The sequence below is a fragment of the Artemia franciscana genome, chromosome 6, assembly GCF_032884065.1.
Source record: "Artemia franciscana chromosome 6, ASM3288406v1, whole genome shotgun sequence".
NCBI lineage: Eukaryota > Metazoa > Arthropoda > Branchiopoda > Anostraca > Artemiidae > Artemia > Artemia franciscana.
In genome coordinates this window covers 12,627,446-12,655,038 of record NC_088868.1, presented here as the reverse complement: position 1 = coordinate 12,655,038, position 27,593 = coordinate 12,627,446, and the positions used below count along the sequence as shown (strand labels likewise).

At 36.1% G+C, this 27,593-nt stretch overlaps 2 protein-coding genes across 9 annotated transcripts in view; both read left to right on the top strand.

The window, feature by feature from the left end:
• The window catches only part of LOC136028065 (zinc finger protein 678-like), a 28,218-nt gene extending 1,355 nt beyond the window's left edge, over nucleotides 1–26,863 (top strand). Inside the window, exons 1-6 of one of the 8 annotated variants that reach the window (XR_010617731.1) lie at nucleotides 2,325–2,411; nucleotides 7,679–7,871; nucleotides 11,679–11,839; nucleotides 12,642–12,806; nucleotides 18,772–20,201; nucleotides 26,069–26,863. Coding sequence is in view for 6 of the 8 variants with exons in the window: in XM_065705663.1 (XP_065561735.1) it covers nucleotides 11,794–11,839; nucleotides 12,642–12,806; nucleotides 18,772–19,670 (1,110 nt within the window). In the remaining 2 variants the exon portion in view is untranslated. Of the gene's footprint in view, nucleotides 1–2,297; nucleotides 2,433–7,678; nucleotides 7,872–9,270; nucleotides 9,388–11,678; nucleotides 11,840–12,641; nucleotides 12,807–18,771; nucleotides 20,886–26,068 lie in introns of those variants that run through there. The other 7 variants (XR_010617732.1, XM_065705664.1, XM_065705668.1 and 4 more) reach the window with 7 other exon arrangements.
• Nucleotides 19,791–20,177, top strand: LOC136028489 (zinc finger protein 233-like). The gene has a single exon (XM_065706332.1). It carries the CDS (start codon nucleotides 19,791–19,793, stop codon nucleotides 20,175–20,177), a length of 387 nt encoding a protein of 128 aa, XP_065562404.1.
• Nucleotides 26,864–27,593: the final 730 nt, after the last annotated feature.

Sequence of the window (27,593 nt, the reverse complement as noted above, 5' to 3'; positions counted from 1 at the left end):
ATTAAGCTGTGTCAGCAGTGACAGACATCGTATCTGTGGTGTGTTGGCACAAATCTTTTAAGCCCTGTCTTCATTATGGCGTTTTACAGCCGAGGCAGTTGGGGAGGCTCATAGTGAAGACAGGTTTTCTCGCTGTACAGAGTAGACATTTTGGCTGAAAACTTAAAAACTAAACAATGCATTTTTTCATTTATCTTAGTTGTACTACTCCAGAGTTCCTGAAATAAGACTGCACTTTTGAATTTTTTGTCAAAAACGACAAAAATGAAAACGGTTGTCCAAAAAGCAGCAACTAGTACAACCAAAGGTGCAAGAGAACCCAAGAAATTGTATTGAATTCTTTTTCTTCTTCGTTTATTAGGCGATTTGAGGTCTTGCATGGGATTTTACTTATTTGAAGAGCCGCTTTGCTTTTAATTGAAAAAGAAGAACGTAAATATGGACTTTGTATTCTAAAACGACTTGCTGGAAGTAAGTGGGGATGTCACCCAAAAATTATTTTGGATTTTTACAAATTATATATTCATTCAAATATAGAATATGGAATTCAAATTTTTTCAGCTCATCCCCCATCCTCATTCAATATCCTTGAATCTTTACAAAATTCTGCTATTCAAATAGCTTTGGGTGTGCATAAGCATACTCCTCTGTCAAAGTTAAGAATACTGTCGGGATTGGTGTCCCTAAGTGAAAGAGCATCTAGTCTAAGGATAAAGTATTTCTTGCAAATCCAGGCTTATGGAACCAAGCATGCTGTATATGCACATACCTTTGCTGAGAAGTCAGCCTGTCCCAATGCCCATTCATCATGGAATCAGTTTTAACTGGAGGTCCAAAACCGGAATCAACTTTCACTTTATGCATATCCCTTTACTGAGTCCCCCCCATGGGAAATGAGTCCTCCAAGCTGTCAAGTAGAACTTATCTCTATTAGTAAAGATTTGATTCCAAATTAAAAGATCCAGACTATTTTGGCTGAGCACAATCTCAAAGGCTTATCCCAACTATAGAAAAATATATACAGATGGATCTGTCCAGAGGGAAAGAGCAGGAGCATGTATCCCATCCCTGAATTTGAACATTTATTCTCCTCTCCCATTGGGATCTTCTATCTTGTCTGCTGAATTATGTGCCATCCGCCTGGCCTTGGATGCACTTATAAATTATAACATGGAATCTGAAAATATACTCTGTCTCTCCGAATCTAAATCAGCATTACTACTGATCCAAAATATTAATAGAATTGCTAATGACAAAGATTTATATAATATTAGAAGGCAGATTCTTAATCTTAAGATCAAGGAAAATGAAGTTTATTTTCAACATGTTCCTAGTCATAAAGGTATAAAATATAATTATATGGCTGATTCTCTAGCAGCAAAGGCTTCCATTTTATCTCCTAGTCCTTCCTCTGACCTCAATTCATGAGATATTATCAGGCAAAGATCCAAAGTTAATCACAGTAAATTAATGTTATCTCCATTTCATATAAGATTAAACACAGTGCTATATTACTGGCTGATATCAGGTGCCCTACTTCTAAATAGCTTGTTATTTAATTGGAAGCTACATCATTCCCCTTATGCCAAATCTGCTTTTCAGCAGAGGAAACAATCCAGCATATTTTATTTGATTGTCAGGCTCAGAGTGAGGAGACTGTTGCTTTTAAGTGTTTCTGCTCCTTGACTAAGATTCAAAATGCTTATACAGCTATCCTGGATTCTAACCTGCCATGGGAAATTGATCGTAAGATATTTCAGACAGCAATTGAAACCTTAAAGAAGAGAAATATTGTTTAATAAAGATTAAAGCTTGGAGAAGTCAATTTTTAAAGGGACGTGATTTATCCATAGTTTTTGATTGTGCAGAAGAGAGCGGGAATGAGTAGGAAGAGCCGTATTGGTACCGGCCGGCCTATTGCCTTAAACTACTGGGAACAGGTAGCTCAGGTACTCGCACTTCCCACAATCAATAGCAGTGTATTATTGTTCATAATCATATATATCCATTGTTTGTAGGCTGGAGGAGAATAGTGCTTCCAGTAGCTAGTTTTTCTGGAGAAGAAGTTAAAGAGGTGAAAGGACTTGTTGTTAGTCCATATACCTCCCTACAATTTTTGGAACTGGAACTGGATATGGCCCTGGAGAAAGCCATTTAAAGCCTTTTTTGTCAACTTTTAAAGTATATTGGCTAACTTTCTAGGAGGGCACTAAAAGTGTCCCTTTTTTGCTGAATTTGACACTTTAGTCCCAATAAGTTTTGGCAACCCTTGGACAGATGCCATCACCAAATTTGAAATTTAAACCATGCGGTTTGAACTGGACCTGAACTTAAAAGGACAAAACGAAAACGGACCAATGTGGTAAAATTGAAAAATAAATTTTTGCCCAGGATTATTTTCAGATTTATTGGTAATATAAATTTTAATCTGGGTAAGAGCATTTAGAATAATTCGATTAGAGGTTAATAATGAATTCCCACCCTTTAATGTGGGGTTCCCCCTGGAGGAAGTAGCACATTGGGTACTAGCCATCCACAACAGACAAACCATATAACCGAAACAGGGTCAACACCAGCACAAATAGGATTCTCATCTCTACAAACATCATTCTCACCTCCACACATAACATACTCACCACCTTACACCCAGGCATTTCCAGTAGCCTATACTCTGGACAGCCCCATCACCACCCTAAAAATTTTCACTTACAATACCCTCAGTTAACATATCAGGAAACACAAGCACCCCACACAGTTTACTATACACCCCTGCCATATACAAGCCATCAAGGTCATTTATATCATACCCCCAAACCCAGAATTTACAATTTGTACCTTCAGTGAGTGTCCATAATAGATTTTCAGGGTTATCGGTTGATTATCCTCCCCTCCCCCAAGAAGAAGAGGAGGACATCACAAATGTTGTAAATCCTATGGAGGCTGAAGGGATTAGTGAAGTACTAAAAAGAAATGGTAAGAGAAGTGGATCACCTCTTGAGCAAGAAACCTCTAAAACTGTTAAACCTCTTATAGTGGAAAGATTTTTACAGAAATCCAATACAAGGAATAATAGAATAGAGGCAACTACTGATTTTGCAAGCCATGAATCAGTGGCTAATCTAACAGTGGTTTTCACCTCACAGGTAAAACTTCCATCAGACAGAGCAATCACTCTAGAGCTAAAGAAAATTCTTCAAATAGAAAAGTTTGACTTTTACTCAAACTATGATAGGAATAGGCTAAATATATAAGTCCAATCACAACTGCATTGGATACTTCAATGAAAATAAAGAAGTTTGACAATATTGAAGTAGCACCTGAAGAGAAAATACAGGTCAGCTATGGTGTAATCAAGCAAATAGCACTAGATTACACAAAGGAAGAACTGATAATAGACCTCCGGACAGAAACTAATATTGAGATTAAGGAACTAAAGAGGTTGAAAAGATACAATCAAGAGACCAAAAAACTAGAGGATAGCCTGAGTATTTGTGTTGCATTTGAGAGCAACTCTCTTTCCTGGAGCATTTGGCCTTATGGAAGAAGAAGGAATATTGAGAGGTACAACCAACCAATAATACAGTGCTTTAAGTGTCAAAAGTATGGCCATACTCAAGAAAAATGTAGGTCACCACATGCTGTATGCTTGAGATGTGCAAACAAACATGCTTCTAAAGAATGTCCCTTAAAACTAGAAACAAAAGAGTCTGGAAAATACAAAAAGTATGTCTGTGCTAACTGTGGGAAAAACCATTCAACAACATCTGATAGCTGCCCAGCCTGCCAACAAAACTGTGAAATCATAAAAATTTCAGTTGCCCAAAATTTACCAATGAACAGAGCAGCCAGGGCATACCGGAAGTTATGCAGATGCACTGAATAAGAAGACTGTGAAAGAGCAAGCCCTCCTCGAACCTAAAAAGACCCATCAACAGCTAGTGTTATTTGTATCCAAAGTGCCAGAAGTGATGGAAATCAAGGAATTAGAAATGAAAGATAGGATTGTGAAGTTATGTCATCTTATACACTCACTGTTCAAAGTTGATATCAATGTTGAAGAAGTTTGGAATCTAGCAAATAAATCAGAATGAAAGTGCTGTCTTTTAACATCCAATCTATTCTGAAAGGGAAAAAGGATTTACTAGATTGCTATTTAGAAAAAGAAAAAATTGATGTTGGGTGCTTTCAAGAAACATGGCTACAGCCCCAGCATTCATGTAGACTTAGAAATTATAAAGTAATAAGAAAAGATAGAGCAGGACAGTCAAGAGGAGGAATATTGATTTGTATTAAAAAGCCTTTAATGTTTCAAAAACTAGATATTGAAGAAATTGCAAGTTCTAAAATTAAGATGGTAGCTTGCCAAGTATTCCTGGGCAAGAAGGATACAGTAGTTATTGTTAATGTATAAAACCCTGATGGAAATGAACCACAAACAGAGGACATATTTAATAAAGTGAAAAAAGTGATTAAAGACAAAGAGCCTTTTATAATTACTGGTGACTTTAATGCCCATTCAGATGTCTGGTGTTTATGTGGATCTCATAATTGTAGTGGTATAGGTATCCTAAATGCTCTTGATAAAAATGATGATATTGGCCTAGTGACCCCACTTTGACTCCAAACAAGAAGAAATCCAATTACAGGAGTATACTCTACCATCAATCTGGCATTCTCAGTAGTAGCAATAATCAATCAACTAAATATTAGCTTAACTCCTGAACCAACTCTAACCAGTGATCATGAGCCAGTGATAATTGAAGATAAAGAATCTGTACCAAGTAAAAAGAAACTCAACCAAGCTTCTAGCAAATACAACAAGATTCTGACAATAGAAAATTATAGAAAGAAAACATTGGCCCAGGCAGAATTTAGAAAAAACAATAAAAGAAGCTAAAGAAGAATCTTGGAAGAAATTTGTTGAGAATCTCAGCTTCAGACATCCATTTGGAAAAGTGTACAGCTTCATTAGAAAGATGAATAGGAGAGAATTTTACCATCATCCACAGGGGCCAACAACCTTCCAAGGACAAGTGATTACTGATAGCAAAACAAAAGCTGAAGCAGATGTAAGTCATCTCCACCAGACAATAGGTAAGAAAGATCCATTTGAAGAAACCAGTCTATTGTCAACAACTTTCATTAAAGCAAGACAACTTTCTATAGAACAATCACAATCAAATTACAATAAACCCTTCTCAAAAGCAGAATTTGAATTTGTCCTAAAGAAACCACCAGAAACTTCACCTGGCTGTGACAACATACACCCAGTTTTCTTTAAAAGGTTGACTGATAAATGGAAGGTTATTTTACTACAACTTATCAACAAGTTGTGGCAGGAGGGCAATTTCCCTACAATTTGGAAGAATGGCACAGCTATCATGATCCCAAAACCAAATAAACCAAACAAAGTAGAAAACCATCGTTTTATGACTCTCCTTCCAGTTGGAGGTAAGATATATGAAAGACTAGTAAAGGAAAGGCTGAGATTTGCCACAGAGGAAGCTAACCTGCTGCAGGATATTCAGACAGGTTTTTGCAGGGAGAGAAATACAGTGGACTTGATAATGGTAAAGTGATGATTGCAGTGTTCTTGGATGTTAAAGGAGCTTTTGATAATTTGGTTCACAGACAGATACTAGAAGGTCTGTCTAAAGCAAAAATTAATGGAAATCTGATGAAATTTACACTGAGTTGCTTGATAGGAAAATTGTTGTGACTGTAGGACAAGAAAGATCAATAGAAATATGGGTGGAAAGAGGTGTTCCACAAGGTAGTGTTCTTGGGCTAGACTATTATAATGTTGGAGAATTTGATTTCCCCCTAAAAGACAATAACTGCAAAGGAGGAATCTTTGCAGATGATAATAATACTTGGACAGTCCAAAACACAGTAGAAGAAGCAGAAAAAGCAGTCCAAGAAACATTGGATCAAATAGAGTTATGGTCCCTAGGAATAGATCTTGATTTTGAACCATCCAAAGCTAAAGTTATGTTGTTCACATCCAAGAGGAATATTAGACCTCCCCAACTTACTCTATTTGGAGAGGAACTGCTAGTAACCAATTGTCATAAAGTTCTTGGAATACACATTGATGATAAACTTCAATTTAACCAACATATCAAATATCTAAAAGAATCCTGTGTGAAGTGACTGAACTTGATGAAGATGCTTTCGTGTTGGAAGCATGGTGTCAACAAAGTTACAGCAAGACAATTTTATATCAAACACATTAGACCTAAAATTGACTATTGGAGTTTGATATACAGCATTGCCCCAGAACCCACTCTCAGAAAACTTGATTCAATACAGAGTACTGCTCTAAGATTAGCATTTGGAGCTCACCAGAGTAGCCCAGTTCCTTTTCTTCTGAGTGAGTCCAGTGTGGAGAAACTCAACACAAGAAGGGAAAAAATGCTTATAATGTTCATAAACCATCTATGGAAAACAGATCTCAATCACCCAGTTAAGAAACTGATAATTAAACCTGGACTGACCCACACTAGAAATCACCTTAGGAAAAGGAAGCGTCTGAATCCTTTTGAAAAATTTGAAGAACTACTTACTCAGGAGGGTATAGAAGTACCTATTACCCAAATGCTACGTTATGAAAAACCACCAAAAATTCCCCCTTGGGATTGGGTTGAGATTGAGAGTGAGATTGATTACATGGAAAAAACAGGAAATAACCCCCTATTAATGAAACAAAAATTCTTCTCAGTATTGAATAGCAAGTATGAAGAATATGTGAAAATATATGCAGATAGGTCAAAAACAAATGGCTTAGGAGTGGGCTGCTCAGCAGTGGTTCTCAAATTCAATACAGAGATAACAAAGCCACTTAGCAAAGAATCAACTGTTTTTGAGGCAGAAATAAAAGCAATTGAAAGTGCACTAGAATGGGTAATTGAAAAAATTAGTGAAAGTGATCAAAACCAAAATAAGTTCTTCATATGCAGCGACTCAAAATCAGCCCATGTGGGGGTGGTGGGTAATGAAAGAGCAGATAAATATGCCAAAAAGGCAGCACAAAAGTTGCTTCATACACCTCCTACAGAAACATATAAACAGATTAGAGAGATGGTTAAAAGTATTTACCAAAAACATTTTGAGGAAATGAGGGATGATAGTAGTAATATAGCTCTTACCCAGAAAAAGAAACCTGGTTTTGATATGAAAAATTACAGTAGATTGAAAAGAAAATATGGTTGCTTAATGTCCGGTTTTTGGTTGACCCATGTAGGCATTAAGCATAGGTTGTTTATCATAGGCAAAGCTGATAGTCCTCAGTGTGATAATTGTAGTGAGATAGAAAGTATTTTCCATTATGTTGTTGATTGTAAAGAATATGAAAATTTGAGAAAAGAAATGAGAATGTTGTGTAAAGAGGAAAATCTAAGAGAGCTTTCAGTGGGGCTTGCATTAGGAATTTTGATTGATGATGAATCTTTGAAGTATAGGATGATAGACTTGTTTATTAAGTTTATTTGTGAAAGTGGTAGAGAAAAAGATTTTATCTAATGATGATAATATTGCAAATGCTGTATTGACAGTGCTGTAATAGGGATTGATTATGTATGTGGACTCTATTTGACTTAGTGTTTTACTAATGATCTAGGTACTTGATGAGTGATTAAAAAAAAACCTGCTATAAAGGAAGATTATTTGCTCTTTTTAGTTTGAAGCTGAGATGAAATAATAATTGCTGTATTGAAAGTAGCTGTAGCTAATGGTGAAGTGCCAAGAAGAAAGGAAATTAGTCATATTGAAAGAAGTCTCAACTGGCATTGCTGTCAAGAGAAGACTCAAATCTCTCAGATCAGATCTGAATTTAATTGGCTTCTTGATTGAGCATTTGATATAGCCAACTGGTACGTACTTAATAGTAAACAGTGTGTAGTTTACCAAAGCTGTATTCATATGCAGCAACTCCCATTTTTAGGAGCACAGGAGGGGTATCCAACCTCAGACAAGATAATAAATTTCCAGAGATGTTTTTCCTTCAGAATAATCCATCTGGCTTAAAAAAGCACCAACAAATATGACAAAATAATAGATTGAAGCTGGTTGAATGGCTTACATATTGAGTAAATAAAAAGCTTAGCCCATAAAGCCAATTACATATAGGCTAGAGCCAATTATGATTATGACATCATACAAAAAGTCTATTTTCAATTTACTGTCAGAATTGATTGTCTCTAAAACTTTTATAAATGTAAACTTGCTTCCTTAGCCGCCCAGACACAAATTCATAGTGTGTGACATTAATTAATCAAATGTTTGTATTTCTTTCATGATGTCATAAAAAGGTCATGATCCCAAGATAATATGATAAGGTTTTAAGTTTACTCCTTTTTGAACTGATTTGGAAAAGATTATATTTCCGAAACTCTAAATAAAGATTTGACAGTTAAATATGATACTACTTGTAGCAAGAAAAATGACACATTTTGCAACACATTATGAAATCTGAGATGACACAAAAAGCAGATTTTCAGGAAAAATATGACACACTCCTTAAAAAAAGTTTGGCAGTCCTGGTTTTCTGTCTCCAGCCGCTAGTATTGCTACTGTGCACTGTATCCCCATTCTGACCTCTGATAGAAATGAATGTTAGGCTTATGTTTTGATTCCCAATCAAATTATCTAAGGATATGTTTGTCTATTAGTAAGGCTATTTCATTTGTACATGAATGGGAAAATTTTAGGCTAGAATTTGAAAAACCTTGTTTCAGTTTAGTGTTCTGCTTACTATTGCCAATTCAGTAAAATTCTAGTTGATTGACTTCTTGCTATCTCATAAAGGGGTTAGGATAGGAAAATGAAACTTTCAGGGATGGGTCTACAGGCTAAAGTATGTCCTGGGAAGGTATTTGAAGTACCTAGCCTACCTCCACTCCTCTCTCTGGAGGGCCATGACCTTTGATGTCCTTCAGAAATATGTGTGTTATAAGTGAAATCTTGCAAAATAGATCTTCTGCTTGAATGAAGTACAACAAAATTGTTTTCAGCTTCACAACTTTGCTCAATCCCAATTTATAAGGTTTTTAAGATATGCAAATATATTTCCTAAGTTTTGAAAAAAAAAACATTGATATGGTTCAGAATTCTACTCAAATAACAGGAATTGCGTTTTTCAGAACTAAAGGCAGAGAAAAAGCAACTGGTATTCAGTTACTAGTTGCTTTTTCTCTGCCTTTAGTTCTGAAAATACAATTCCTGTTATTTGGGTACAATTTTGAGCCATATCAATGTTGTTTTTTTTTTTCAAAATTTAGGAAATGTATTTGCATATCTTTAAAATCTCATAAAATAGAATTGAGCAAAGTTATGAAGCTGAAAACGATTTTGTTGTACTTCAATTAAGCAGAAGATCTATTTTCCAAGGTTTCACTTTTATAGCACACATATTTTTAAAGGTCATCAAAGGTCAGGGCCCTCTAGAGGGAGAAGGAGTGGAGATAGTTGCTAAATACCTTTCTGGGACATACTTTAGTCTGTAGATTCATCCCTGAAAGTTTCATTTTCCTAACCTAAACTGTTTCTGAGATAGCAAGAAGTCAATTAACTAGAATTTTACCCTTATTTTTACTAACTCTTAATTTATAGAATCTAGAGTTAAAAAAATAACGAAAATAATGTTGGTAATTGTTTAGTTTCATTGCAAGCTGTCTAAACTGGAAACTATGCTGCAAAGTGGTACAGTTTTCATACTATAGCACTTGGAAATGCTGACTCTAGAAGTGCATCCATTTCTGGTTGAACCTCTTCCTCCATGGGGCAAACTAAAAATACACAAAGTGGGCAGAGTTTTGAAGCCAAGGGAAAAGTTGGGGTTGTACAATATGAATGAAATTATATTTTAAATAATAATTCTAGTTATCACTGGTAATATCTGTATAGTAAGAAGTTGAAAAATAATTAAAAATCTCATGCATCCATTAATGTTCTTATCCAAGATGGTTCACTTCACTTTCAAGTTGAAACAAGCCACCTGTTTCTGAAGAAAACAAACATCTGATTTTGCTTACAGCTAACATTACCTATAGAGGAAAGTGTATTAGTCCAGGAGCCCTGCAGGCAGCAGGGCAAGGTCTCTATTCTGATTGGTTGAATACAGAATTAGCATTAAGAATAATAGAATTAGCATTTAAAATATAATTTTATTCATATTGTACAACCCCAACTTTTCCCTTGGCTTCAAAATCCTGCCCACTTTACACATTTTTAGTTTGCCCCATGGAGGAGGAGGGTCAACCAGGAATGGATGTGCTTCTAGAGTTAGCATGTCAAAGTGCTATAGTATGGAAACTATGCTGCTTTACAGCATAGTTTTCAATTTAGACAGCTTGTGATAAAACTAACGAATTACCATATCTTTTGCTGAAGCCTGATATGTAGAACCTAGTGGAGGTAAAGAATCCTGCCAATGTAATTTTTTTCTGTTTCTGAAAGGAATTTCTGCAAGTAATGATTATAATATTTGGATACAGTATTTTCACTAACTAATCAAGTTATCCTCAGAATTTAAAACCATTATCCTAATCTTTCTTTAAAGATACACCAGTCTGTAGCAAAAGATTAGGGATTGTAACAATCCCTAATCTTTATGAACAAACTCCTAAAAGAATAGGAACAAACTTGAAGAATGAAGCAATCCTTGTGAAGTACCAAACTTGATCCTCTGCAGGTTTTGAAACAATTTCACCAACACTTGTATTTTCAATTTTGTTTATTTTCCATAGTCAAACATAGAACATAGCTATAATGTTTAAAGCAGCAAATTGAGGGTTTCTTTCTGCTGATTGTGATCCTTAGGTTTGTTTCATAGGGCCAACTTAGAGGATCCAGTGACTTTCGGAAATTTCCATGTTTTGGCACTCTAATTTGTTATCAGTGTATAGTTAGTTATTGATAGTTTTCTAATGGTCATGTGTGTAAAAGTGTTCAGTTAGGAGTTTATTCTGTCTGTTTTTTAATCTATCAGTTGTATTAGCTGTTGTCTATCAAATCACAAACCCAATTTCAATCATCTTTAGCTTTGATATTCCTAAATTGTGACATTGTTTTTAATTGAAGTATTCTTTTGGATATTTTGCAGTATACAGCAGAACCAATATAGAAAACCCTTAGGCTTTTTTTTGAAATAATTTTTATAGAAAGTGCTTTTTGTTAATTTTTTTAATCTTGTTAACTAAGGAATAACAAGGTGTTGTATTTACTAACAACACCAACAATGACATTAAGGAGGCTGGTAATATTTAAAATAGTACAGGCATTGGCTGGGCTTTAGAGTTGTGTTTCTGCCATGAGTTGTCTAAAGCCTGGCATACTGCCTGCAGCTGGGGTTTGTTTTTAGCATGTCCTTGCATTTCCCTCAATGTTCATTCCTAGTATGAAACTACAACTAAATAGGGTTTACATATCTCTTTAATTTTTTTTTAAAGAAAATTAACTTGATTGTAAATTAACCTGATTAGAGTGCTTTCTTGTAGATGATAATTAGCTATTATTGTTGCAAGGGATCAGAGATGAGGAGTTTGTAACTGAAGCAGTTTGTTTGCCTTTGACTGTTGAAGGAGTTGAGCCTCTTCTTTCAACAGTACTAAGATAAAATCTGCTTTGTAGTGGTTAAAAGTTGTTCTTAGTCATAAATCCTAATATCTTTTCTATTTTAGGACTCTTCTGACTAAAATCTCTGTTGCATCCAAGTTTTGATGATGTACTATACTTCTCATAATTTGCACTAAATTTCTTCCAAGACATTTCATGGACTTGCCATAAATCCCGAAAATGGCTGATCCCATCATGGTTTCTGAGGATTCTTTCATTAAAAAAGGTAAGTTGTACAGTTGAATTTTCTGTTAAAGAATAAAAGGAAAGCTATTTTACTTTAAAAGATAATTATTCCTTTTTTCCTCCTTTCTCATTAAGTGGTGCTAAGAAAAAATATAATTGCTTATGCACTTAGATCTAATGATTAAGAGCTGAGGGATGATAAAAGGTTATTTTGTTTTTTTACACAAAACACATTTAAATTCAATGTATTAGCTTTAATTTTTAAGTTTGGTGAGACAAGTAATTGTCTGGTAGAGAAATTTTCTGTCTATCTTTTCTTTGTGTAGTTATGATGAACGAAATATTTCTATCAAAGCAGGGGTAGTTATGGGGGTTCAGGTAGGAATATCTAATCATAATACATATAAGAGAGGATTATAGTTGGTTGAATGCAGCTGTTAAACTTTGGGAGAATATATTTTGTATTTTGTTTTTTCGGAACTAATGCATAAAACCCCATTGATTGGTATTCTTTACTTTTAAATGTCTTAATTTTTTCTGATTGTTAAGCTGTAAAATTTTACTTTTTCTTATTGAGTATTTTATCCTTAATTTACCCTTAATTAGCAACTTGTTCTATGTAGTGTTTTCTATGAAGTTGAGTTTTTAATTCGTTCTATGTTAATGAATTTCGTTGAGTGTTTCTGGTTTTCTTTTATGTTTATAAACATAATATTTTAAAATCAATAATGTCTGTATATTTACATTTTTACACGTAACTAGAAAGAAAAAGCAGTCAGATTTGTTTAGTAAGCTTCGCTGCTAAGTCTTTCTATGTGTGTTTAACTTAAATTTTGTTTTAGAAGTTCAAGATGCTTTGCCAGTTGACAGCAAGAAGGTCTTTCATTTTCCAAACCATCTTTTGTTACCAAAATGTGAAGATGTTCCTTTGCTTGATCTACCCAGCATTTCAGGACCATGTAAATTTGAATACAATACCCAGGAATCAAAATGTTCTAACAATGAAGGTACATCTGAAGCATTGTATTTTTGTTGATTAAAATGTGTTGGACAAAAATAGGGCAAAGGGACTTAATATTAAAATGGAGCTTTTGTTTTATCTTATTCCAATGTACAGGTGTTTGCCAAACTGTTTCTGTAGTCTTTAGTGAACATTTTTAAATTTTAACTTGAAAGTGGTTTGGTGTAATAGTAATAGTTTTGGTATAATATGGTTTGGTATAATAGTGGTTTGGTATGTAGTATAATAGTATGATATAGTATAAGTACTATAGTATAATAGTATGGTTTGGTATAACGTTTTGGTATAATAGTGGTAATAGGATTATCCTTGACAGTGAAAAACAATGAAAAAAAATCTAATATTTGTTGATGATGGTGTCACTGAATGTGCAGGGGCGGGTCCAGGATTTTCTTAAAGGGAGGGGGGAGCGCATTCTAGGTTATTTCGATAGACTTGCGATCAAAGAAATACCTGCAATTTAAAGGGAACCTCTACGATTATGTGTTGTAAATAGGTAGTGGAAATGGTTGTAAATTTAATCTAAAATCTGGGAGGATTAAATTTTGAATAAATATGTTGAAATTAAAATGGTATAAAAATATTGATACAAAAATAGTAAGTTATAAACACCACCCCGCCATAAAAACAAGCCATTCACCATCTATAAAAGAATATAATATTTAATATGTTCTGCCTTTGTACTTCTGACCACTATAGCGAGTGAGTTAAGCTTTTATTGTCAAAAAAAGATTGGTCTTGAACCATCTTTTGTGGTCATGTACTCTTTGTGACAATTTTTATAGGTCAACCCATTTAGCATGTCGCTTAACTTTATGGCATCGCATAGTAACTATGATAGTAATGAAGAGTAGGATATGAGGATAAATATATAACTTATATATTCGTAAAATATATATTAAACATTAAGTACTAGTTCTTTCGGGGGTCTAACAAGAAAAACAGAACGAAGAGATAGAAATACATAGAAGAAATTTAAAACGACGGTTTCAAGTATAGGCAATAATTAATTAATCACTATTTCTTTTTAAAAATAGTGTTTCAATAAACAGTGTCAACTTTGACGAAGTATAAAAAATTTACTAATCAAAATTTTGCTTTTCATAACAACATAGCATCTTTCCATTTTTTAAAGTTATATATATTTTGATTCAGTTACAGAATTCAAAATTTTATAGGAAAAGTCTATTTCTGTATTTCCACAACCGCCATATCTATTTGTTACATGGTCAATACCTACCTCAATATTTTATTGTATGTTTATAATGGCTAGTCCTGTCAGTTTAGAGCTCTTCGTTAGTATTTCCTCTTCTATTCATCCTAAAATATTCGAATTAAGACCAAAATCGTCAGCAAAATATTAACTCTAATAAAGATGCTGGTAGGTATGTGCTTAAAACTAAGCATACAAGTCGAAATAGTCCTTAAAAAACAAATAATTATTTGTTTGTTATTTTTAAACAAACAAATAATTGCTATAGAAAACTATAGGTTCTATGACTATCTTAGCTCTATGACTATCTACCTTAGTTCTACTGCCCTAGGAATGACGCATGGACGGATAATAGATAAACATATCTATCTGTTAACAAAGGAACTAACATAATTTTTATACGATCCTAATAAGGGGGTTAATGCCAGAATTGCCTCTCACTCAATTGGACTATCTGTCTTGGCTTTTTCGACGATTAGCCATGACTTGAGGTAGTTTCGATAATTTTATGGACAAATATATGCAACCCCTATACAAAAACATAACTATATTTTGTGACTGGTTGGTATTGAGAAGGTGAGAAATTCTGAAGTAATATTGTAGTTGCATTCCGTTTCCGTGGATAGCTCAAGTTGTGTGAATTTCCACTTTTTATCAACATTCTGTTAGTAAACATTAGAAAAAAAAATCGATCCCATTCTACTGATTTAAACTCAAAGAATTCAGAGACCCATCTATATCTGCTAGATAAAAAAGTAATAATAAACGCACATTTATTTGCCTTCTTTTATAAACAATTTTTCGAAATCTATTCTTCATAAATGGTAATTCCGACATTTGAAGGAGTACTTCGACTCATATACTTAGTTTTAAGTATATACTCATACAAACCTTTATTAAAGTTCTAATGAGTTTGGCCTTTATTTTAATGTTTTAGGATGAACAGAGGAGGTGATGTGTCATACAATGCAGAGCTTTAACTTGGTGAAAATAGGCAGTAAAGTGGCCGCCATTTGCTAACCAAAATCCAAAACTTAAATTAATAATTTTCGCACTTCTTATACATTTACGTACTTTTATGCAAATCTCCTAAAAAACAGCAATTTTGTAAAAACCACCCTGCTTTGCAAAAAAAAGCTAACCCAAAAAAGCAAAACAGACAGGCAAAAAGACTAATGGTATCAATTTATTCGCCTCAGTGCCATAGTAAGACTTGAAAACAAATTTTTGACAGTAAAAAAGAAGTGAATATTTTTCTTTTCAACGCTGTTGTGACACCACAATCCTGAAATATCACTTTGACAGCCTAGTATCACCACGAGGGAGAGAAAAGGGATTGAAAATAAAATTAGCTGTTAAAACTTATCGAAAGATATACTTTTTTTTTTTACTCTGTAGACTTTTAAAACATATTGAACAATTTATTTTTGTCTTCGGTTTTGCAGTCTTTATATTTTATTTTATTCGTCTTTATGGAACTTGCCCGTCGGCCAAGTGCCATATAGCAATCGCAATTTCGGTCTGTCGGTCCCGCTTTCGCTAGTTTGGGCACTTTCCAGATAAGCTAGGACGATAAAAGTTGGCAGACGTATCAGGGACTGGACAAGATTAAATCAGAAATTGTCGTTTCTCCGATTCGACAGTATGGGGGGGGGGAATGCAGGGACAGTGAACTTGGAAAAATTAGAATAAATATTTAAAAATGTTTCTATAAAAGTCTGCATAGCGTAGTGGATATGGCGTTGGTATTCTACTTTGAAGGTCATAGGTTCAATTCCTTTCATTGACAATTTTGTTATAAGTTTTTTTTCTTGCTCTGTCATTTTTATGGCACTTGGTATTAACCAAGTGACATATACTGATCGAAAATTCTTTTGGTCTGTCTGTCGGTCTGTCCGTCCTGGTTTTGTTACTTTAGGCACTTCCAGGTAAGCTAGGACGACTAAATTTAGCAGGCGCATCAAGGAACGGACCAGATTAAATTATAAATAGTCGTTTTCCCGATTTGACCATCTGGGGGGAGAGTGGGGGCCGATAAATTTGGAAAAAAATAGAAAAAATGAAGTCTTTTTAACTTACGAACGGGTGATGGGATCTTAATGAAATTTGATGTTTGGAAGGATAATGTGTCTCAGACCTCTTATTTTAAATCCCGACCATATCCGGTGACATTGGGGGGAGTTGGGGGGGGGAACCTAAAATCTTGGAAAACGCTTAGAGTGGAGGGATCGGGATGAAACTTGGTGGGAAAATCAGCAGAAGTCCTAGATACGTGAGTGACATAACCGGAACGGATATGCTCTGTTTGGGGGAGTTGGGGAGGGGGAGGGTTAATTCTGAAAAATTTAAAAAAATGAAGTATTTTTGACTTACGAAGGGGTAATCGGATCTTAATGAAATTTGTTGGAAGGATATCGTGTCTTAGAGCTCTTATTTTAAATCCCGACTGGATCCGGTGACATTGGGGGGGGGAACCTAAAATCTTGGAAAATGGTTGAGTGGAGGGATCGGGCTGAAACTTGATGGGAAAAGTAATCACAAGTCCTAGATACGTGATTTACATAACTGGAACGGATCCGCTTTCTTTGGGGGAGTAAGGGGGGGGGGTTTAATTCTGAAAAATTAGAAATGAGGTATTTTTAACTTACAAAGGAGTGATCGGATCTTAATGAAATTTGATGTTTGGAAGGATATCGTGTCTCAGAGCTCTTATTTTAAATCCCGACCGGATCCGATGACATCGGGGGGAGTTGGGGGGGACCTAAAATCTTGGAAAACGCTTAGAGTGGAGGGATCAAGATGAAACTTGGTGGTAAAAATAATCATAAGACCTAGATACGTGATTGACATAACCGGAAGGGATCCGCTCTCTTCGGGGACATGGGGGGAGGAGGGTTAATTCTGAAAAATAAAAAAATGAGGTATTTTTAACTTACGAAGGAGTGATCGGATCTTAATAAAATTTGATGTTTGGAGGGATATCCTGTCTGGGAGCTCTTATTTTAAATCCCGACCAGATCTGGTGACATTGAAGGGAGTTAGGGGGACCTAAAATCATGGAAAACGCTTAGAGTGGAGGGATCGGAATGAAAATTGATGGGGAAAATAATTATAAGTCCTAGATACGTGATTGACATAGCCGGAACAGATCCGATCTCTTTGGGGGAGTTGGGGGGGGGTTAATTCTGAAAAATTCGAAAAGGAGGTATTTTTAACCTACGAAGGAGTTATCAGATCTTAATGAAATTTGATATTTGGAAGGATATCATGTCTCAAAGTTCTTATTGCGAATCCCAACCGGATCCGGTGAAGGGGAAGTTGGGGGGGGGCGGAACCTAAAATCTTGGAAAACGCTTAGAGTGGAGGGATCGGAATGAAACTTGATGGGAAAAATAATTATAAGTCCTAGATATATGATTGACATAGCCGGAACGGATCCGCTCTCTTTGGGGAATTGGGGGGGGGGGGAGGGTTAATTCTGAAAAATTAGAAAAGGAAGTATTTTTAACTTACGAAGGAGCTATCAGATCTAAACGAAATTTGATGTTTGGAAGGATATCCTGTCTCAAAGTTCTTATTTCAAATCCCGACCGGATCTGATGAAGGGGAAGTTGGGGGGGGGGGCGGAACCTAAAATCTTGGAAAATGCTTAGAGTGGAGGGATCGGGATGAAACTTGGTAGGAAAAATAAGCACAAGTCCTGTCTGATGTCCTATTTTAAATACCGACCGGATCAATGTCATTAGTGCGGGGAGGGACTGGAAATCTTGGAAAACGCTTAGAGCGGAGAGATCAGGATGAAACTTGGTGGAAAGAATAAGCACAAGTCCAAAATAGGTGACTGACATAACCGGACAGGATCCGCTCTCTTTGGTGGACTTGGGGGGGGGGAGTTCGGAAAAATTAGAAAAAATGAAATATTTGTAAGTTACGAACGGGTGATCAGATCTTAATGGAATTTGATATCTAGAAGGATCCTGTGCTTCAGAACTCTCATTTTAAATCCCGACCAGATCCGTTGACATTGATGGGAGTTGGAGCGGGAAACCAGGATTTTTGGAAAACGTGAAAATCGAGATACCTTACGAATGAGTCACGATCTTAATGAATTTTGATATTTAGAAGGACCTCGTGACTCAGAGCTCTTATTTTAAATCCTGATCGGCATTAAGCCTCTGATTTTCCTTTTAAAGCAATCTATTGATTCTTAGAATTTTGCTAGAGCTCATACCATGAGTTCTTGGCTCTTGGCTCTTCCGACCTCGTCACAAGTGCCATATGAGCTCTTAGATCTTGTTAATATTAATTTTTTGTTTAATTTCAAAACTTTTTTTTAAATTGTCTAGCCTTGATCAACTCTTTTACCAAAAATACCAGATTGGATCACGTTTTATGGTGATTAAATCTTGAATTTGCTATAGTATGGGCCAGCAAGCATAGGAGGAGCTAACTCAAGTGATCAAAAATCATAGAAAAAGCTATCCAGCTTTAGAGGCAGAAATCCCACGCAGTGGTGCTTATCATGGTAGCCTAAACAAAAATCATCGCGATAACATTGCGAAATGTTGGCTCTTCCGACCTCGCCACAAGTACCATATGAACTCTTGGCTCTTGTTCATTTTTTTTAACTCTGTAGACTTTTAAAACATATCGAAAGATATGTTTTTTATTTTCGGTTTTTGATTTTCGGTTTTGTTCGTTTTTTTTGCTTTTTTTTCCATGTACCATTCAATTGTAGGTCAGTTTTCACCAGACGTGTCTGAACTACACTTACAGGGAAATATGCCGCTAGTTGTTTCAAAGAATCCATCTTCAAGCAGTTTCTCAAATGCATGTGCATCAGAATCTGCAGAAAAAGGCTTAAAAAATCAGAAAGCTGTTCTGAAAAGTTGCCTGCATAGTAAAAAGTATAGAAAATTGGAAAGATATCGAAGAACTCATAAAGAGAAAAAGACATATAAATGTGAGATATGTGACAAGATCTTTTCTCGATTGTACGATTTGAACCGACACAAAAGAGTGCATACTGGTGAGAAACCATTTAAATGCGATGTATGTGACAAAACCTTTTCTGAAGCAAGAAATTTGTTCGCGCATAAAAGATTGCATACCGGTGAAAATCTGTTTAAGTGTAATGTTTGTAATCAAACCTTTTCCCTAGCAGGAAATTTGAACCAGCACCAAAGAAGGCACACGGGTGAAAAACCGTTTAAGTGTGATGTATGTGACAAGATGTTTTCTGGAATTCACGATTTGAACCAGCACCAAAGAGTTCATACAGGTGAAAAGCCATTTAAATGTGATTTATGTGACAAAACCTTTTCAAAAGCAGGGAATTTGAACACACACAAAAGATTGCATACGGGTGAAAAGCCGTTTAAGTGTGATATTTGTGACCAAACCTTTTCTCAAGCAGGACATTTGAACACACATCAAAGAATTCATACGGGTGAGAAACCATTTAAGTGTGATGTTTGTGACAAAATCTTTTCTCAAGCATCACATTTGAACCGGCATCAAAGACTGCATACGGGTGAGAAACCATTTAAATGCGATGTATGTGATAAGACGTTTTCTCGTGCTGAAAGTTTGAACACACATCGAAGAATTCATACGGGTGTGAAACCGTTTAAATGACATGTATATAAAAAATGCTTTTCTGAACTGGGTGTTTTGAACAGGCACCAAAGAGTGCATACAGGTGAGAGACTGTTTAAATGTTAGGTATGTCATACGACGTTTCCTCACACTGCAAACATGGAAAAGTGTGATGTTTGTGACCAAACCCTTTCTCGAGCAGGACATTTGAACACACATGAAAGATTTCATACGGGTAAGAACCCTTTCAAGTATGATGTTTGTGATCAAACCCTTTCTCGAGCAGGACATTTGAACACACATGAAAGATTTCATACGGGTAAGAACCCTTTCAAGTGTGATGTTTGTGACCAAACCCTTTCTCGAGCAGGATATTTGAACACACATGAAAGATTTCATACGGGTAAGAACCCTTTCAAGTGTGATGTTTGTGACCAAACCCTTTCTCGAGCAGGACATTTGAACACACAGGAAAGATTTCATACGGGTAAGAACCCTTTCAAGTGTGATGTTTGTGACCAAACTTTACTCCAGCAGGAAGTTTGAAAAGGCACCAAAGAGTACATACGGGTGAGTAGCTATTTAAAGGTTATGTATGTGAAAATGGCCTTCGCAAGTTTAAAGTTTGAATACACATTAAAGACTACATACAGGTGAGAAACCTTTCATATTTGATGGGGCTAGAAAAACTGTTCTGATTTTAGCAATTTTCACACCAAAAAGTGAATACAGGATCTTTAGACAATTATTGTAACACAAGCTGTATCCTCATTGGTTTGTGGATACTATTCTCACAATCAGTTAGTAAAACATCGAATTATTTCTTTTTCAATGTTTTGTCATGTGTTTAGTTAATTTTGGAGTTTCATCATCATACTGTGAAAACTAGTGACACATATGTGCTTGATTGTAACAGATGTCATGTATGTAGGAAATTCTTGTCTACATCAATATTTTTGAATAAGCTCCAAATAGTTCGTACAAGTGAGAAACTATCTAAAAGATGATTTATCCAAGAAGTTCTTGCCTTGACTGAACTATTTAACACGTACAAAGAGTGCATACAGGTGACACACAATTTAAATGTTATTTGTGCAAAAGAGTCTTTTCATTTAAGTCGGCTATGAATTAGCATCTAACAACCTATTCCAGAAAAAGCCTCTCAATTTACATACTAAAACCTGAACTTCGAAACAATAGTGGTTTTTATTTAAAGAAGGAAACTTGATGAAACATTAAAGCTGTTCCACATTGGCTAATTCTTATATTAAGTTAGCACTTTAGATATTTATATACTTTTCTGGCAATTCTGGTTTTTTTTTTGGCAAGTTAAGCTTGTCTTTTCAGCCAATGACCAATATGGCACCACACGAGCCGGAAAAGGCAAATCGCTATCTTCAGAAAAATTTCCTCTTGAATTAAATAATCTGAAAAGACCAAAATTTTACATTGTCCTCAACTGAAATGCATAATAATTAGGATTTTTAAGCAACCAAAAATTTACGCAAGAAAGCAAGATAATAAATAGTTGTCATTTATTTCATTAAGTTCCACAAAAAGAAAGAAAATATAAAAAGAATCAAAAGGCTAAAGAAACGAGAAGCATGGATACCTCTGCTTAGATACCAATACAGTTATGAAAACTCGATTTATTTTTGGGACACAGTGCGCGGTAGCGTTGATAGCGGCTGGAGACAGGAAACTGGCAGCCTAGCTTAGATACCAATATTGGTATCTAAACTGTGTATGCAACAAAACAAAATTGCGTTCCCGCCGATGGTGTTGTAATACGATCTACGCGATGGAGGAGGCACCAAGCTCAGAGCTCTGTACCAAAAGCTTCTCAGGGGCAAGATAGGAGTTTTCAGGGCTATAATGAAAGAAAGGTTGAGATGGCTAGGCCTCGTTCTGTGGATGACGGATGACAGATTGCCGAAGATTGTCCTTTTTGGCCAACCGTCTGGGGCCACACGGAAAGCAGGTCGTCCTCATCTGGGTTGGTAGGATGGCATAAACAAAGATTTAAAGGAAATGAGAACTTCCTAGGAGGGTGTAAAGAGGGAGGCCTTGAAAATATATTGGAGGAGGAGCGTGCGTAGCTGTGTTGATATCAGGCGGCTTGGTGCTGCAGTGAGTTATTACTAGTAGTAGTAGTAGTTAACTTTTAATTTACTTTTCTTCGAAAATTTTTTTTTCGGAAGGTTTTTTTTTTAATTAATTTCCTTTCGTTTGTTATTGCCGAAGGTTCGAGTGCTTTAACCGTCAGGGAAACGAGCAGTAGCCCAACTCTGTTTTAGTGAAAACTATAGGTGTTTTGAACAATCTTGGAAACAGCTAGTAAAATTAAACTGAATCCCCACGATTTATGGAATAAGGTTAATATTTTTTTTTGGGGGGGGCGGTCCATGGAAGGAGGGCCAGTTAAGCTCCCTTAAATTTTGGGCTAAAATATCGTTAATTTTGTGTGGGAAGGGGTCAGGCCAAGGAGGGAGGACCAGGAGTTAGTTGTCATGATTTATCATTGACAAGTTTTTTGGAGGAGGGGATCGGGCCATGGAGGGTAAGGGGTCAGCTCCCAAAAGTTTTCAAATATAATATCGTTAAAACTTTTTTTTTGGGGGGGGGGCATGGATATCCAGGGGTGAGCTTCTATGATTTTCAAAATAAAATACAGTCAATTTTGGAGGGGAGGGATCATGCAATGGAGGAAAGGTCAGAGGTCAGCTCCCATGATTTTCGGAATAACATAGTCTATTGTTGATAAGTTGTTTTTGGAGGGGGTCTGACCGTGGAGGGAGGGCCAGGGATCGGCTCCCATATTTTGGAATAAAACGTGTTTTGTAAGTTTTGTATGGGTGGGAGGATGCGTCAATGGATTGAGGACCAAGGGTCAGCTCCTGTGATTTATCACTCATAAGTTGTTCAGGGGGAGGCAGATCAGGCCATGGAGGGACAGAGGTCAGCTTCCATAAGTTTTGGGATAAAACATTGTTAATAAATTTTTGTTTGTGGGGGTTATCTGATCTTGGTCTATTTTCAAACACTCTCGTGTAAAAACCTTTTTTTGGCCCTGGGCTTATGGGGTTTGTATAGACCCGGAGTTTTTTATCTGATTTCTGAGCTTATTTTACCCGTGGCTATCCAAAAAATTCGATCAGATAGCCTTGGCGAAAAGAGGGGGGCTAGTTACCCTTCAGTCCCTTTTGACTCTTAAAAAGGGAATTATAACTTTAACTATCCAATCGAATGAACCCCAATCCAAAGTTTATACGACCATCCCCTCCATAAAAACCTTATATGCCACAAAGGCATAATTTACAATACTTGTTTCTATTATTGTGTCTTTGGTCTATTTTTGACAAAATAGTCTGAAAAGTTTGATCGGAAATATCTGGGGAAAGCAGGGTAGATAGCTGCCATCCGGTCACTTTTAATTCTTCAAACGGGAACTACATCTTTTGATTCCCCCTCGAAACTCATACGACCACCTCTTTCACAAAAATATTTTATGCGCTTAGGGCATAAATTATAACCCTTTCCCCGGTTTTTTTTTTGGGGGGGAGGGGGTATGTTGACTCCAAAGTTTTTGTTATCTGATTGTTTGACTATTTCGAGAAAAATAGTTCTGCAAAAATTTGGATCGGTTACATTTGGAGAAAAGAAGATGGTTGGGGGAGGGAGGGTGGATTTCTTCCGATCACCTTTGATTCTTAGCAGAGGAACTAGAACTTTTGATTTCCAATAAAATGAGCTCTATCTGAAATTTATGCGACCGTCCTTCCATAATAACCTTATATGCCCCAGGGCACAACTTACAACATCTGCCCTCAGGCTTAGGGGAATTTCGACAACCCCGGGTTTTTGCTACCTGATATATGAGCTATTTTTAACAAAATGGCTATCCCAAAATTTGATCGGATGCGTTTAGAGAAAAAGGGCGTAGAGGAGGGGGGATAGTTACCCTCTGATCTCTTTTCACCCTTGAAAAGGGAACTAGAACTTTCAATTTCCAATCAAATGAGTCCCCTCTGAACTTTATATAATCACTCCATCCATGACAATAATATATTTTTTAAGTCATAACTTTCAACATCTAGCCCATGGGCCCAGGGGGGCTTGTCGACTTTTGAGTTTTTGGTATCTGATTTTTGAACAACTTTCAACAAAATGGCTATCTCAAAATCTAAATTGATGTATTTGGGGAAAAAAGGGCTTTGTGGGAGCGGGCTTGTTGCCCTCCCATCACTTTTGACTTAAAAGGGGTTGTAGAACTTTAAATTTCCAATCGACTGAGTCCCCTTCGAAGTTTATACGACCGCCCCTTCCATATAAAGTGCCTCTTGGGAAAAAAGTAATAAAACATCACAGCCTAGTCGCCTTTACTTTAGACAAGGCTGTATTGTTGCCTCTAACTTTGGGTCTTGGTTTTTTCTGTTTCCTCCATAATTCTTCCCCCAAAAACTCTCCCTGATTAAAATTCTGCCCTGCAAAAACCTCCAACCCTCCACAGAAAATTTCTCGTGGTATAATTCTTCTCCCTCTATATTTCTCCTGGAAAGTTTCAGATATTCATTACGAGGAAAAAATTAAAAGTCCTACTCACCTGCAGAGCTGGACTTAGCTCTTCTTCTTGGGGGGGGATGTAGACTTTGCTGCCCCCTGCTACACCATCATCACTATAAATATCACAATACTTAGCCATGAACGTTACAATTTTAAATTGTTTTGGTGTCGCCAGGACATGCCACCAGGGGCACTTGCCCCCTCTGTCCCCCCTAGATCTGGCCATGATCACCTATTTAAGTCAGAGGCATTCTACAGCATTGTCTATACGAAAGAACAGTAAGGGTTCAATGTATTATATTTCTTTTTTCCCCAGAGGCACTTCGTGTGGAACGGGTGATTGTATACAATTTGAATAGGGCTCATTTGATTGCAAATTAAAAGTTCTAGTGCTCTTTCTAAGAGTCAAAAGTGATTGGAAGGGAACAAACCACCACCCACATAATTTTTTCTCCCGGACCATCTGATCCAAGTTTTGAGACTGCTATTTTGTTCAAATAGTCCAAAAGTCATTAGCTATCCTTACAGGTTGGGGAGAGGACCCTCCCCACTTCACCCCCTGGGGCAAGTGTTTTAAGCTATGCAAGTTGTCTATTCTTAAGATATAAGGTTTTTATGGGAAGGATGGTCTTCTAAACTACGCCCACCCATCAACCCAACCTACGCCCCTTTTCACTTTTCTTAGGGAGGGATGAAATGTCTCAAAGGGTGCATTTTGAGGCCAAAACATCCTAGCTCTCATGTGACCTTCAGGTAACTATTTAATTAGTTGTAACAAAGGGTAGAGGTAGGAATTGATATTTCATCCCTAATGATTTCTGGGAATACTTCTGGTCTACGCTGTTACTATGGAAGTAAATAGTAACAATATACACCAAAACTAACACACAATAATCTCTATAGGAGGGATGCTACCCCTTCCTCATCTCCAACTTCCCCTTGTAGTTTCAGAAGCTTCAGAGGATGCTCAGTGGAATATAAATTGAAAATGGTAGTCCTTCAAGTAATATTCAGTAATAGACCAACCAACCCCTGTCCTAAAACTGTTTTTCATATCTGGTCCTTTTGTCACCCCTCGTGACATCGATTGATATTTGGAGGTATCTCTTTTGTACTTTCTCTGTGGCTGCTCTATTTTTCATGTGGGGAAATTGTCCATGAGTTGGATAATTTCCACATGGAAATAAATTTCCGGGAGAAAATTTTCAAATGTGGAATTTTCCATGGATGGGGGGGGGGAATGTCGGCCCCCACAAGAATTATAGAAGTGATATGTCCTCAGAAGGGAAAGTTATACATTTTTGGAAACTACTTCTAAATTTCAAAATTCTGAATTAAATGTTTCCTAAAAGAACCTCACTGTTCACCCCTCCCCTTATGCTAATATATACACCTCCTCCCCTCCTCAGCAAAAATTTAATGGGTTTTCATCTTACGGCTTCCAAGCATTTTGAACACGGATTCCTCAAAATTATAAAGCACCAGAATAGCTTGGTTGAACACGGGCTCGGAGGGGACATCCACCTGTTGAACACGGGACTCAGAACCACAAGCCTCGCTTTCGGGCCACCCACATCCAACACAGAGTTTTATATGGGTTGTGCAGATTATTGTTTTTAAACAAACTGTTTCAAAACAGTAATTTCTTCTCAGAACTCGTGTTCAACCATTCTATTCTAGTGCTTTGCAATTTTGAAGAACCCGTGTACAACACACTTGGAATCCATAAGATTAAAACGCTTTAAAGTTTTTCTGGGTTGAACACGAGGAACCTGAGGATGATTTTGTCGAACTCGCTCAAAACATGTCTTAGAATTTATTTTAGAACTCAAAAACAAAAATATTATTCTAATTAAACGGCCCTTGTGTTTCAGGAATTATTCTTAAATACTTGGAACAAGAAGTCAAACTTTAGTGGAAAGAGCGAGATGTTGAAAAAAGGACAACCCCCCTCGTATACGTAATAATTTTTTTTCGTTTAAAGTTTTAATGTTCCTCATTACTATCAGTTGAAGAAACTTTGTTTTTCTTATGTTTAATGTTACTAGAAAATCGACTAATGATTTCACCACTAATTTATTTATGGATCAACCATTGGAACAGGAAACTTACTTTGCAAAAACCTCCTAAGAATTCCAAATTTAAAATTTGTTTAAAGTAGTTTTAAAAGGCTATAACATGTAAGAATAAAATAAATAAGAATAAAAAATAGATTGCATCATCTACGGAGCCTGATATCTACAAATAGTATAAACTGGCTAAAGACTAATCGAGATATAAAACTTAGATCAATTAACTGAGCTGAAAGGTTAACCATAAACAATGATGAAAACTTGCTTGAATTTGACTTGGAAATTATTAGTTTTATTTTCAACAGGTCATTAAATTATTATTATTATATAGTTTGGTTGAGGCTAGGCATAAAACAAACTCAAATAATTTTACATGATGATTGGCCTAAACACTAACTACAAAAGAGTGATCTTCATTGAACATCCTATTTAAAACTTCAAAAATAATCTTCCTTTATCTTTACATTTTGTTCCTTCACTGCCTAATTTTTCAAAATAGGTAAAGGTTTAGATTAGCTTCTCTTCGGAAGGATACATGCTAGAAACTTTTTATGTTTTGGACAATTAATCCCTGGTCCCCCCCCCTAATTGTTATTCATATCCCAAGGCTATTCAATTAAAGTGATACAATAATTGACTAAATGATATTCAAGAATAGATAAAATTGAAGAAATAAAGGAATTAGGGCTAACCAATACCTGCTGCAAATTACAAAGAAAAGAGTAAGGTTATATTAAGGAACTACTCAGGTAGCTAAAAAGTAACCTTACCTCTATTGTCAGTATTGCACCCTGAATACAAGTTTAATATACATTTGATGTTATGGTAAGTTGTTAGTAGTGGTAGTACTACTAGTGCTTTTTATGCCATGGTAGTGGTTTTCAGAGACCCTGAGGAGTACTATTAATATCTTTGAAGTGGCAACCTTGTTTACACCGTCAACATTTTTAGGTGTGTTTTCTAATAACACAAATTTGCGTCTCGTGTTCATTAATAAAAAAAAAGGTCTAATAAGGCTGGGTACTACCCATTTCCGTACCTGGTCGGAAAATCAATTGCTTGGTATAGCGAATGTCCATGAAGGAACTCTAGAAGTGGGTCATTTGTGTTTCAACCCTTTCTGTGACAGCCAACCCATCAATCTACGGTACTTCGGGTAAACTAAAATCTCCAGCAATGAGAACGTTCTTATAATATTGTCTCATCACATTATCGGTAGAATATTCAATTGCAAGAAGAGAACTAGTCTATCAAGGGGTCTTGGACTCATATATAAACAGCCTATGACCACAGGAAGACATCACTGTAGAATCGTTATCCATAATTT

Bases quoted from the DNA above. Each gene is read 5' to 3' on its own strand.
- LOC136028489 (XM_065706332.1), top strand. From the start codon at position 19,791: ATGGAAAAGTGTGATGTTTGTGACCAAACCCTTTCTCGAGCAGGACAT.